The sequence below is a fragment of the Octopus bimaculoides genome, chromosome 11 (assembly GCF_001194135.2).
Source record: "Octopus bimaculoides isolate UCB-OBI-ISO-001 chromosome 11, ASM119413v2, whole genome shotgun sequence".
In the NCBI taxonomy this organism is placed as follows: domain Eukaryota; kingdom Metazoa; phylum Mollusca; class Cephalopoda; order Octopoda; family Octopodidae; genus Octopus; species Octopus bimaculoides.
Window position 1 is genome coordinate 17151570 of NC_068991.1, and position 14303 is coordinate 17165872.

At 38.7% G+C, this 14303-nt stretch overlaps 1 protein-coding gene across 7 annotated transcripts in view; it reads right to left on the bottom strand.

Moving 5' to 3' along the window:
• LOC106875622 (3-oxo-5-alpha-steroid 4-dehydrogenase 1) overlaps positions 1-14303 on the bottom strand; it is a 53793-nt gene that overhangs the window by 30516 nt on the left and 8974 nt on the right. For 2 of the 7 annotated variants that reach the window (XM_014923849.2, XM_014923844.2), the window contains exon 2: positions 1527-1981. In XM_014923849.2, the coding sequence (XP_014779335.1) occupies positions 1527-1819 (293 nt within the window). In that variant the 5' untranslated portion in view covers positions 1820-1981. Of the gene's footprint in view, positions 1-1526; positions 1982-2067; positions 2143-2263; positions 2401-2788; positions 2940-3065; positions 3164-3659; positions 3825-14303 lie in introns of those variants that run through there. The other 5 variants (XM_014923850.2, XM_014923846.2, XM_014923845.2 and 2 more) reach the window with 5 other exon arrangements.

Below are 14303 nucleotides of genomic sequence, written 5' to 3' on the forward strand. Positions count from 1 at the left end.
GTGTATATATATATATGGGAATAAGCATATATATTTATGTGTATATATATGTATGTGTATGTACGTGTGTGTGTGTATTTGTTTGTTTTACTGTCTCCTTGCCTTGACATCAGGCAACAGTTGTAAGAGAGTAGAATGCCATTGATATAAAAAAAAGTGTTCTTTGTTTACAATTTTCCAATGTCTGGGCATTGTGAAATATAACATTACTTAAAAACAGGAGGGGGTTGACAAAACGAGAATGGCATCTGGCTATACAAAAATCTGTCTAATTCATATGAGTATGAAAAAGTGAATGCTTCATGTATATATATATATATATGCATGTGTGTGCCTGTGTGTATCTGATTGTGCTAGTGCTTCAATTCTGCATATATCTCTTTGGTACTCAGTTATGACAATGTGGGTTCCAGTTGATCCAGTCAAGGGAACAGCCTGCTCGTGAAATTAACATGAATATAGCTGAGCACTCTACAGACACATGTACCCTTAATGTAGTCCTCAGAGAGATTCAGCATGACATAGAATGTGACGAGGCCAGCCCTTTAAAATACAGGTACAGCTGATTGAAATAAAGTCGCCGGAATTGAACTCACGACCTTACAGTCGTGAACCAGATACCCTAACCACTAAGCCATGTGTTTTCATTTTGTGTATGTACTTAATTGCTGACATTTACCTTTGGTTTCTCCCATTGTTTTGATGTGAAATTTTGTATCATTAACCTTTTAGTATTCAAACTAGCAATATCCAGCCCAAATATTCTGTTTTTTTGTTCAAACTGGCCAGATCAGGTTTCTCACACCTACCCTGCAATGCTATTCTAGAAAAAAATATGAACTATCACATCATTGAAATCTCAAAGCGGCAAGATAATGTATGATAAATTTAAAACATTGTGACTAAATAATTGTTAAATTTGACCGAGTAATCTGAAAGCTAAAAGGTTGATAAACTGCTGGCATTTCTGACAGCACGAACATGCTGGTGTGATGATGATGCTACTGATGATGATGGTGGTGGTGGTGGCGGCGGTTTTAATGTTTTTAGTTTTGACCACGTGGGACAAAACATGGATTACAAAATAAATGAAATAACACCGTGGGTATTAATATATAAATCGTGTAAAAAACGAAAATAAGAAAAGTGTAATTATTATAATATAATTTTATGATCGTGGTAATAATAATGTGTGTGCATATAAGTGAAATATATTAATATCTTTTGAAAATTTTAATCTAAAATGTCACCTGTAAAATGAAACAGAAATGATGTTTCCAACTCAAAACTTCAAAAATAAAGATACATACGTAGTGTACGTGCGCGTGTGACGGTGAGAGAGACAATCAGACAGAGTAAGAAAGGGAGTGAGAGAGAAAGAAAGAGTGAGTGAAAGAGAGGCAGATACACAGACAGACGACAGCGATGAAGTAAAATATCCAAGTAAGCAGATGTAATAAATGGTTACACAATTTTTGGTCAGCATTAGCATAAATACCCAAACATGGAGTAAAAGACAACATTACCTTTGGAAATAATGCAACAGAAAAAGGCATAAAAGGATTCTGTTGGGCCATTCTTTCAACTGGGGTGAGTCGGTGAATAGAAAGAGGCACGCGGGGAGCCAGAGGCACGGCGATTCTTGTATAACCCAAGCAACCTTGCAATTAATTAAGTAACCCCAAACGCGAGAAGAATAGCGACCATAGGGTGCCGGAGTTATGAAGAGCATTATGAATGTGACCACTGCGAAAATGTAAAAGTATATACTTATATATTTCACAAGTTCTCTGTCGTCACCAAGTAAAGTTTCCAACATTTTGTCTTCGCTTCGGATTTACTATTGACGATCAAGGGTTGGTGTTGATTGTCGCGGATTGTAACAACTTCTGGCTTGACAATACTTATATGCGCTCATTAAATAATAGGCGTTGTTTTACGAGGTAATCAGGTTTATTTCTAAAGGTTTCGATTTCACATCCTGTATAAAAAAAAATAAACATATACCAGAATTATTAAAGAAAACAAAAACAATAAGAAACGAAATGTGTTTTTATTATTACTTACTTGAGAATCATAGTTATCTTTCTCTTTTTTACTAAACAAGAATTTTTACTTCGTTTTTATTTACATCTCACCAGTGTAAATACTTTATAATTACTCTCCCTAGACACAAAAAGAAGTTTTACGCTGTTGAAAAACAATAAAGTATGTTCTATCACATTTATATTGTCAACATATGTAAGAAAAAAACATTAGTTACATTTTAAAAATTAGCGTTTAATAGATAATAAAAATACTATTCAGAATACAAAACGATATCCAGTTATTTGTGGGGTGGTAAGTTAACTGTATTGTTTGCGTGTTGTCGGTTTTACGGATCTACGGCAGAGGTTTAGGAAGCGGGTGGCAGACATATAATGAATATTTTAGAGTAACACCTCACACATACACTTCGAAAAGGAGAAACATCTCTCTCTCTCTTTACTACATATATATGTGTGTGCGCGCGTGTATACATTATACATATACATATATATATATATATATATATATATATATATATATATATATATATATATATAGATAGATAGATAGATAGATAGAAACAACAATATATATAAACACACTCACACACACACAGTTACGTTGCAATAGGAGAACCAATTTTTCATTTCGTAAAGGAATTGGATGGCAAATGTGTAAAAAGTTAAATGTTTTTGACAAGAAATATGAATCTTCATCAACTCGATGCCAAAAATTCTTTCACAAAAGGTAAAAAAATCACCTAATTCTTTGCCTTTTCTCTTTTCTGTACAGTAGTTATAGCGATTCTGAAAGTCCGACCCTGCCTCAGCGGTGTATATAGTAAAACAGTTTATTTACCAATTCGTAAGTAAACAAAAAATAAGATTGGCTTTCGATACATGGAATATATGCATGTTATTACCAATAACACAGAGAGAGAGAGAAAGAGAGAGAGAGAGAAAGAGAGAAAGAGAGAGAAAGAGAGAAAGAGAGAGAGAGAGATTTCAAATCAAACATACGTATTCAGTCAAACTTACTTTGGAGATAAATTATTCTCTGGCTGATGCGCACGTTACGTGTGTTATATAAAAGTATTATATAACCCCGACACAATCTCACTCTTTCCGTCTCGCGTGAACATGAATGCATACATATAATAAAATATGAATTCAGAGATAACATAACATCATTGAGGCTAAATGTAGACTAAAAAGCACATGGCTCCCCGAGTTGCAGGTACCCTGAGCTGGCCCTGCCTACATACCTACATTGGGGCCCTGGGATATGTAACACACTGCCTCACTGCCTAAATACCAATCTTGAGAAATTAGGCTTCTCAAAAACAGAAAGGAGAAAGCTGATTCGAAGACTACAGATCCAAGCCATCACTGGAACTGTAAAAATCTGTAAAACTTTCCAGAAGTTTAACATTTAAGTATATATGAGCATGTCTAGATATAAGAATACATACATAAAACAAAATATACAAATCTACACATATGCATGCATCCAAAAACATCCTATTGATGCTGTTGAAATTCCAATGAAGGAGCCTTGGATCTAGGTTAGAAACCGGCTCTTCCTATATTGGCAAGAAATCTTGAAATTAAACTGAATAATGACATACTTACATACATACATAAGTGATGAGGAATGTTACAGATACCTAGGGGTAGATGAAAATATATCTTATGATAGCACCTGTATCAGGACACGTGTCACTAAAGAGTATTACAGCCGAATAAGGAAGAAAAGAACTTCAGAACTCTCTGCATTTAGTAAAACAGTAACTCACAATGCGTTTGCAGTACAGTACTCATACCAACATTTGGGTTACTTGATTGGACGCTTTATGACATCTGAGCTATTGATGTAAAAACCCGGAACCAGCACAAATAATTTTCACTTCAACAGAAACGTAAACCGCCTATAATTAAAATGAAAACAAAAAGGCAGAGGCTTAGCATCGACCAAAACTACCTTTGAATATCATATCGCATCCCTCCAGCAACATCTTTTAACCATCAAGTGTCGAAGTGCATCCCAAGACCAAGTTTGCACACAAGAGGCAAATGACATGAGACTTGGAAAGTAGCTCCTCAAGCAGCGTTCCTTGTCTGACAACTTTGAGTATATACCCAAAGAAATTGCACGACTCTACCGCAGCGTATTATCAGATGAAAGGATGAGTGTGTATCAGAAGAAGACCATGCATGGATATGTTAACTGAAAGCTCCAGTATGGCAGTAACATTCTTTTCTAATCTAGGCACAAGGCTCGAAATTCTGAGGGGGGGGGCAGTCGATTAGACCGACCCCAGTACGCAACTGGTACTTAATTTATCGACCTCGAAAGGATGAAAGGCAAAGTCGACCTTGGCGGAATTTGAACTCAGAACATAAAGACAGATGATATACCACTAAGCATTTCTCCCAGCGTGCTAACGTTTCAGATTTCTTTATTGCCCACAAGGGGCTAAACATAGTAGGAACAAACAAGGACAGACAAAGTGATTAAGTCGATTACATCGACCCCAGTGCGTAACTGGTACTTAATTTATCGACTTCGAAAGGATGATAGGCAAGGTCGACCTCGGCAGAATTTGAACTCAGACGAAAGACCGATTTCTTTATTAGGCATAAAGCCCTAAACACAGATGCGGACACCACAAGGACAGACAAGACCACAGTGGGGACAAAAGCATAAAACGAATGTAAATGGGATGAAATTATATAATAATGAAAAAAATGAAAATGGCCTCACGGGCCCCACTCCCATGCGGTACCATTTGAACCATTATATGTACTGTCTACAATTGTCCTTTTTCCTACTCTTATCACCATTATTTTCCTAAAAATAACATTTAACATACTTTTTTTCTCTCTTTTAGTAGAATTTCATCAGTGGTTCAATATCTCTCATATTCACTACTGGTGGCAACTCCTTGAATTCCACCTCCACTCCTGGTGGGTCAACACTATCTACACATCTCTTTCAACTTTCTGTAGTTCTCTTCTTCAATCAGTATTACCTTCATATCCTCTACGTAGACGTATGAAGGCACCTTCACTCTTACTATTGAATTAAACTTAATAATCTTTTTTACTGTTTCTACATTCTTTGGGTATGTCACATAATCCCACATTCCATCTCCTCCTCGTATCTTCTTTCCTTTGTACTTTTAGTTATCTTTTTCCTTCCTCTATCCTAAATAATCTCTCCAACTCTCCTTCCTGCAGTTATATTTCCGATTCCTTCTCCACTGGAACAACCGGTATCTTCACTGGTAACTCCACTTTCTTTTTACTTTCCCTTTTTTTCTTCCTTCCTACTGCTCTCCTTCACAGTTTCTTTTCTCACCTCTTCTCTCTTCTTTTTCTGTTTCTCTGGCGGAGAACTCATTCCTCCGCACCTCTTTCTTTTCTTTTTAACCATAGTAAATCCATTCTCTGTTTCTTTTTCTGTTACTATGATCTGGTCCACACTCTCCTTTCTCTCCACCTATTCTGCTTGTTGTTCTCTTTGGGCGCACCACGCCTTCATGTGGCCCCTCTCTCCACATGTGAAACATATCGGCGGCCTTTCCTCCACAATAAGTCTCAATCTTACATCTTCTGGCAGCAGAATCTCATCCACTACACTGTTCAAATCCTCCGTAATTGCCTGTATAGTTAATTCGATACCATACCCTCAGTAGTTTACTTTCTGGGTCCTAGTAACCTTCAAGATCATTCCATCCTTCATAGTATATGTTACTGCTGTCATCAGCCATTCTTCTTTTAATTCGGGTAGCACCCTACCCACTCACACTTTAGCCACACGTTTGCCGCAGTACGAAGGCAAGAGCACCCATTCTTCAGACCTTATTGCCTCTGTGGAGTGCTTTATCGCTTCCTCCTCCGTTGTGAAGCGCACCTCCACAGTGGCGTATCTCCTCCCTCTTGTAACGTATGTTGTAACTCTTTACAATTCCTTAATACATTCCTCTATGGCTTCTATCGGCGCAATCTCTATTTTCCTCGTAGCTGTCTTCATGGTTTTAAATGTTACCGTTCTTTTTAACACGTTGGCCGATAACTCTTCCGGTGGCGTTAGCTTCACTATGTTACCTTCCTTAGTGGTTAATTTTTCACTTTCCTTCATCTTTCTGGGCTCCACTTTTATTTCTCGGACCTCTAACTCTTGCACGCCTACTCCTTTGCTCGTTGTGGCTGCATAACTGGGGCCTGCCTCCGGCGCCTTCTCCATTTTCCCACAATGGGAAACAAAACAACAATTAACCAATCAACAACGGCAACAATTAAACAACAATTCAATCAACAGTTCAATAAACAGTTCAATAAACAGTTCAATAAACAGTTCAATAAACAGTTCAATAAACAGTTCAACTTAAACTTACGTATTAACTTCACAGCTAAGCAGTTCGCCCGGCGTGCTCACGTTTCTGCCAGCACGCTGCTTTTGTATGGCAGTATAAGAGTTGGATGAGATATGACGGCTCGGCCGTCTCTCCCCAGTTCTTATATTAATCATTAAAATTCAGAAATACAACACGAGGGATAACGGTAACAGCAGATCAATAGTTTATTCTAGGTTGGTGTAGAGCCGTTTAGTTCCTGGGTGAATAGGCATGCCGCTAGAATACCAAAGAAGCTTCGGCCACATGTCGGGGTCGAGCTGAGAGATACGTATTGTCGCCACCGCTGCTAGAGAGGGAAGAGAGCGAACGCTATTTCTTTCTCTCTACCTGTTGCATTGCGCGTGCGTGCTCGGGTACTTCCACTGACGGCAAATCCCTTGCACATGCGCGATGGCACTTCCCAAGATGGCGGCCAAACGCGTCACTACAGCAGTAATATTAATAATCAAAGTAGTCTATCATGGTCCAACAAACCGGATTACTAACTCACACTGTGAAGGGTATGCGTTTGCCATCCAAGAACAGGAAATAACCAAATACCTGATGCACAGAAAGGACAGCGACGCAGAAAACATCAAAATGTGATAATTGATGCAGACTCTATGGAGTTAACACCGAAGATATATCACTCACATCATAAGCAATTTTCCAAAATTGTTATCGCTGTATTATCTACCGGTGAGACATGATGTAGCCAAGACACTGTATAAGGAGATCCGACGGAAGGATAATGCTAAGGCCAAAGAGATAAGAACCCAGAGTATAGTAGAGCCATAGCCATTCATAGTATGAAAAAGTACTGGTGGAATGCCTCAATAAAATGTAAAAATAATAGAGCAGACAGAGTGATTTGGGACATGCCCACTGAACGTCAACACAAAGCTGAAGATCAGTGAAAAAGAAAACACCTACGTTGAACTGTTGAGAAATTTACAGTTACTCTATCCAAATTACAAGTTCGGGTTTATACCTGTAATTATTGGGGCACTGGGATGTGTAACAAACTGCTTAAGCGCCAGTCTTGAAAAATTAGGCTTCTCAAACCCCAAAAGGAGAAAACTAATTGGAAGATTACAGATTTCAGCTATCAATTGAACTGTAAAAATTTGTAAAATTAGTAGTTCAGTATTTGCGTATGTCTAGAAATGCAACTATATGCATGAGAACATATATTTATCTCAAAAGAAAAGAAAACTCAGCAGGTCTTGATCAGCTTTTAGAGATCTCCGTTAGATGTGGAAGGAAAGAGCTTTTAGTCCATCATTGCTGTTGTAGGGAATTAGTAATAATAGTACACCCCAACCACGTGGGTACTAATAGCGATACTGCGTATACCGAAGTGGGTGTTTTAATAATCCAACATTATAAGGATTACAACAGTGACGACGAGGATTTTAACAACTCACGGTGAATTAACAACTTTTGAGGAGTTAACAAACTCATAATGTTACTGTTGAGTGAATTTTACGAAAAAAATCGTAAAAATCATGGAAAATTTGTTGGCCGGTTTGCTCGAGTTGCAAAAACAGCAACAACAACTGAAAGAACAACAAAAACTATTACAGTAACAAATACTGCAATTCATGAAGTCGTCAGGAAATTCAGAAAAAAGTGTTCTCGCCAGACTATGTCGCGAACTCCAAAACAGAGTTCAAGTACGAACCTGACAAAGGAGTTAACTTCGAAGAATACTACAGAAGATATGAGCAAATCTTCGAGAAAGAATGTAAAGATTGGGACGACGAGATGAAAACGCGCTTAATTTTGAGAAAACTGGCAGCAACAGACAACAGTAATTATGCACTTCCAAGAAAACCTTCGGACAAATTTTAATGACTCAATTGATATATTGTGTAAAATTTTCAGTGAAAAAAGCTCATTGTTCAACAAACGTTGGAAGTGTTTGAACATAGAGAAAAACAACGACGAAGACTGTATTACATATGCTGTTAGAGTAATCAGGGAATGCGAGAAGTTTAAGCTGGATACATTATTTTCAGATATGTTCAATTGCCTGATTTTCATACAGGGACTAACTGCCAAAAAGAACGCAGACGTCAGAACTAGAATTCTTGCAAACCTGAGCAAAAAGTGTCTGAAGAAGGTGAAAGGCTACTTAAATTAAGACATGACACAGAGGAAATTGAACACAAAGATTGTTCCCAAGTAAAACTAGTGTGGAATAGTCTGAATAGAGATAAAGTGTTTTCTAAAAAACACGACAAACACCAGGATATAAACCCATGTTTTGCATGTGTTGATATGGACCTGAGGAAAAGTTGTCCATTTAAAAAAGCAGAGTGTTTTCATTGAGGAAATATAGGACAATTAAGACGCACTGTAGAAAGAAAATGATAAAACGTCAGAATAAAGGGAAAAAAATATATTTTGTCATCGAAAAAAATAAATGGGTAATACAACGAACAGAAAATTCGTACATGTGAAAATTAAAAATACGAGTGTAAAACTGAAGTTCGACACATGTAGTGACATGACTATTATAAACGAAAAAACGTTGGAACATATCAGTAAGCCGAAATTAATTAAATCTAAAAAGGTAGCACATGGTGTTACTGGTAATAGATTATATTTTATCGGTGAATACGTATGTGACGTAACATTTCGAGGTCAAACGAAAAAGGCTATGATATATGTATTAAAACATTCACTTAATTTATATGGTATAAAGTGGATAAAACTATTCAGTTTATGGAATACACCCATAAGTGTTTTGCGTAGAAATATAATCGCCTCAGTCGAACGTTCAAATGCGGCTGAAGGACTGAAACGAAAAAATCGCAGTAAAACAAAGTAGAACACATATATTTAAATCAAAACTAAATGCACCGTTCACGAAAAAAATTCCCACGATAAAAGGCGAACCTTAGAAAAACGTAGATGTTCCGTGGTCGAGACTACACATCGATGTAGCGAGTCCATTAAATGGTTCTTACTACTAAGTGATAGTTGATAGTTTTTCAATATGGCCTAAAATTTACAAGTGTAAAAAAAACAACCTACTCAACTGTGATATAGTTTTTACACGAATTGTTTGCAAGATTTGGCATCCCAAATAAGATAGTGTCTGGCAATGGAACGTAATTTGTGTCGAGCGAATTCAAAAAAAATTGTGAAACGTTGGTAGTAGAACATATAACTACGGCGCCATACCACCCCAGATCTAATGGACAGGCAGAACGCTTTGTCGATACCTTCGAAAGAGCCATTAGAAAATCAAATGAGGAGGTCACTCAACAATATTTAAGAGTGTATCGTGTGACACCAAATCCAAATACACCAGCAGGTAACTCACCAGCGGAGCTAATGATTGTAAGGAAAGTAAAATCAATTTTTGATGAAATGCTACCTGGCAAGAAAAGAAAAAGTGCCAGGGAAGACATAACAAGATTTTTTTAAGTTGGTGAAAAGGTGTATATGAGGCCATACAAGAATGGAAAGCAGGGTTGGGAAGATGGCGTAATAACCTAGTGCATAGGTAAAATGATATATTGGGTAAAAAGTAGAAAAGGCATACAAAAGAGACACAGGAACCAACTGAAAAAGAGATTCGTGGAAACTGAACCAAAGAAGTTGGAGGAACCCCATGGAATGGTTGTACGATACGTCCCAAGTATCAACGTCACGACAAGTGATTGAACCCAGGCGTACAAATGAGAGGAAAAGAAAACATACAGTGTTCCTGAAAAAAGATGCCAAGAGAAAAAAATATTAAATTGTTCGAAAAAAAAATCTCGGAAAGGGGAGGTGGAGTGAATAAAAAAATCATTGCTGAATAAAATGACAGTTCTAAGAAAAACTTAGAGAGATGTTGTAGGAATTAGTAATAATGGTACACCCCTCCCACGTGACGAGTAGAATGATCCAGTCACAATAAGTAAGGTGACGTCGGCCATGGTGGGGATTCGGTGTGGATGCGCTCGTGCACATAACCTTGCCAGATCTGCACAACATAGCAGAAGAGGTGGAGCTCCCCGACGGAACACGACTGAAAGTTGTGGTGGAGGGAAGACCACCAATATGTTATAAATGTAAAAGTAGGGGACACATGCAGGCGGTGTGTCCCCGCAGAGAAGTACAAGTGGATGAAATAGAGGTCTGTTAAGAGGAGATGGTGGAAGGCGTACAAGAGGAGGTGGAGAAAAAGCAGGTGGAGATTGTGGAGTGCGAGAAAATTTCTCAAGAAACAGATAGAAAGCGTATGCGGACTGAATCGCCGCCAAAGGACCCCCCAAAAAAGAGAGGAGGAAAAAAAAAAGACGGAGAAGGAAATGGAAACCGAAAAAGACGAAGCTGAGAATCGAACCCAAGATACAGAGCACGAAAAAATGAAAAGAAAGGAAAAGCGGAGGAATTGGTCGAACAAGATAATAGACGAGCAGACAAGAGCAAGGATGGAAGGGAAGGTAATTGGAAAAGTTGATTATAAAAATATCAAAACAGTGATTTTTTACGACAAGGATTTAGAGTTGGAAAAGACGATTGCAAGAATAAAAGGATTAGTAAGACTTAAACTGGACCCTGAAACGTTTGAAGAAAAAAAAAAGCTATATTGGTGGAAGAGTATGTGATGCAGAGACTGCAACGGATACACCCGGACAAGTTTAAAATAAGTGGATTATACGTGGGCTACGACACCCTGCCAAGTGTAGTAACGGTAGAGGAGCTGTGGCCACTTTCAATTGTTAATAAAAAAATATGATCATTAACTGTATGAGAAAACTGTTAAATGAAACTGCGAGTTTTGGGGGACTCGTAAGCGATTTCATCACCTCATTGTAAGTAATTCATTTCATTCATCAGTCATTCTTTGTACCCCACGTATTGTATTGCTTTGTCTGTCCTTGTAGTGTCCCCCTCTGTGTTAAGGCCTTAAGTGCCGAATAAAAAATAGGACTGTGTTGAAAGTCGTGTCTTACAGAGCTAATAGCAATACTGTGTATACCGAAGTGGGCTTTATAATAATCTAACATTATTAAGATTACAACAGTGCCGAACAGAGATAAAACAATTGCCAAGATTAACAGCATATCTACTCGCCAATGAGTGCATCAACAAGTGTCTCCAAAAATGCTGGGTCCCGATATACTCTGGGTGCCTTGATCTTACATCAGTAATCAACCACATCATCAAGGAGGCAAAAAGGAATAGCATACTTCTATAGCATATTTAGGACCTCATCAAAGCCCACCAAAGTGTGCCTCACAAGCTAATCTAAAGTGTATTGGAGTACTACCAAATACCAGAAGCTATAGTCAAGCTCGTGATGTCGCACATATATTCGTTAAAGATGAGGTTCACTGTGGGAATTTCATCACCAAACGACAAGGACTCGGGTATTTTGGCAGAGTGAACATTGTCCGTGGTCTTGTTTATGGATGCTGTGAACCTCCAATAAATGGTGGGAAGAAAGTAGTCTAGAGAACCAGAAACAGATGACAATACAAGATATCTTCGGTGATGGCACAACAGTCATGAGATCAACCATCCAAGGAACATGGCGAATCTTGAGCTCACTTGGAAAGATGACCGTATAGTCACGTATGAAATTCAGTCCAGGAAAATCTCGGAACCTAAGTATCATAAAACGAATTGACCAATAACATCTTTAGCAATCTGAGATTCCAACAATTTGGAGGAAAAAAGTCTATCACTTCCAGTATGGCACCATAATCAGACTGCAGTGGTCGTTCATTATAACTCTGGGAAATCAATTGGAGAGATTGCATAGTAAATTCCAGCGAAATGGTTGAGTGTTACCCCAAATTTCAACTCAGTTAACCTGTACAGCAAGACTTCTATGTTCCACTCAGTGATGGAAGTACTGACGTGAGAAAATTGTCCTCACTCCTACGCACCGTTGCTTATATTTTGTCAAACCAAATAACCCTTACAGTCCAAGGCAAGCAGGAAGACACATCCTGCAAGCGGTGTGGAGCAACTGTTTGTACCTTGAACCACGTTTTGACCGGATACCCTATGGCACTGGAAGAAGTCTGATACAGGTGGAGGGGCGATAAGGTTCTTATAGAAATTTTCACACGGACGGACCTGTAGAGAATGAAGCCTCGGTCATCACCATTCAAAGATATCAAACTCCTAAGGGAAAATGATAAGGCTCCTAAAACAAAAGCAGATTGGCGGGGACGTTTTCTATTTTGCATCATGCCTCAGACTGAGAAATGCAAGTGAATCTAAAGAGTAAGTCATCTTTCCGGAAGGGGTGGCAGTAACAGCCCTACAATAAACATGTTCCTGCTAACTGGGAACATAAAAACAATTGTCGTTGCTAGGTGGATGGATCTCACCACCCGAAGAAAGTCAATTATCAAGACTTGTTAGATGAATCTCTTGTCGAATGATGGCATGTAACTTTATTCTCCATTGAAGTCGGCTGGTGCGATTTCCAGCAAGTTCGGTGCGCTATTTCCAGCAGGGGATCAATTTGGAACCTAAACACTTGCCAAAAGCCACCTAAGAGATAGCCATGACAGTTTGGACGAATTCAAAGGGGTTTTGGTTGAAATCGCTTGTGTGACCTTTCATGCGAGTGAATACTAATTCAGTCCTCGCTGATCCTCTCCGTCGAAGCGTATAGGCTGAGGGGTGAAACGCTTGTGATCCTGAAATATCTGACAATGATACTGAAGGGTTTCCATCATCAAGATAGCTTTAGCTACCATCAGTAGAAGAGCTTGCAGTATCCTTAAGTAGCTTCTGCAATTTCTGTGTAAGGCAAACCATTTCTGAGATTTATTTCACTCACATACATACATACATGCCAGGGCCGCCCTTAGGGTTGCTGGCGCCCCGGGCAAGTTGAACTTCGGCGTGTACAAGCTAACGGTCGAGGATATTTCCTTGTCTTTGTCACGCCCCGGGTGACTGCCTGAGTTGCCGGCCCTGATACATACACACACACACACACAACGGGCTTCCATACAGTTTCTGTCAACGAAAAAGTCACCTTATCTCACAGAACCCTTGAACTTTTTCCATGAAACCATGGATATCTTGTAACCTACTTTGAGAAGCACTGGTGTAGAGTTTTTTTTTTTAGTTTAGCTTCCAGTTGATTGCTTTTCGGAAAACGCTAAACGTGTATAAGCACAAAGAAATCTTCGTATATTCCACATTATGTCTTATATTCATTGTCGTAACACTGAAAACTGAGACTTTGGACTCACTTGTTTCAAATTTCTGGTTAAACACCTGTTAATTCTATCAACAGATATTAATTGCGAGGTTAAAATACAGAACTTAACTAGTGATCATGAGGTCTAAGTCATGAGGTCATAAATCAATGTGTAGTGATACAGAAGAAGGGGCGTAACTTTGCACGTTCCAACATCTCACAGGAGCCAAGGAACCTTCTAAGTCAGTCACAGGCAAACTGCTGCCCGCGTGTCTTCCTATATGGCACACTTAACGAAAAGTTTCCTTGAATTTTTTTTAGTAATACCTCATGCAGCCTACTTCTCCAAAAAGGCTGCCCGTACCTATTTAAAGTACTCGATCGGACTGCTACAAATAGCAGTCAAATCTCCCTCAAATCAAATCTACTAACATAAAAAGAAAAGGGCACGTCAGACGATGTAGCAACAAATTCTATATTGTTGGGAAAATACATAGACTAGGTGATCACGGGGCGAAGGTAAAGAATACGCACACCCGGTGGTTAGGATTAGTGTATGGGTTTAGGGTTAGAGTTAGGGTTTTTGTTTCGCCGAAAACGAGTGGTGTGCGTGTTCTTTACCTTCGCCGATCACGGATGGACTACCTGTGATAGAGGTCTGCAAGACCACTGCAGATGTGGGATAAAAAAAAAAAAAAAAAA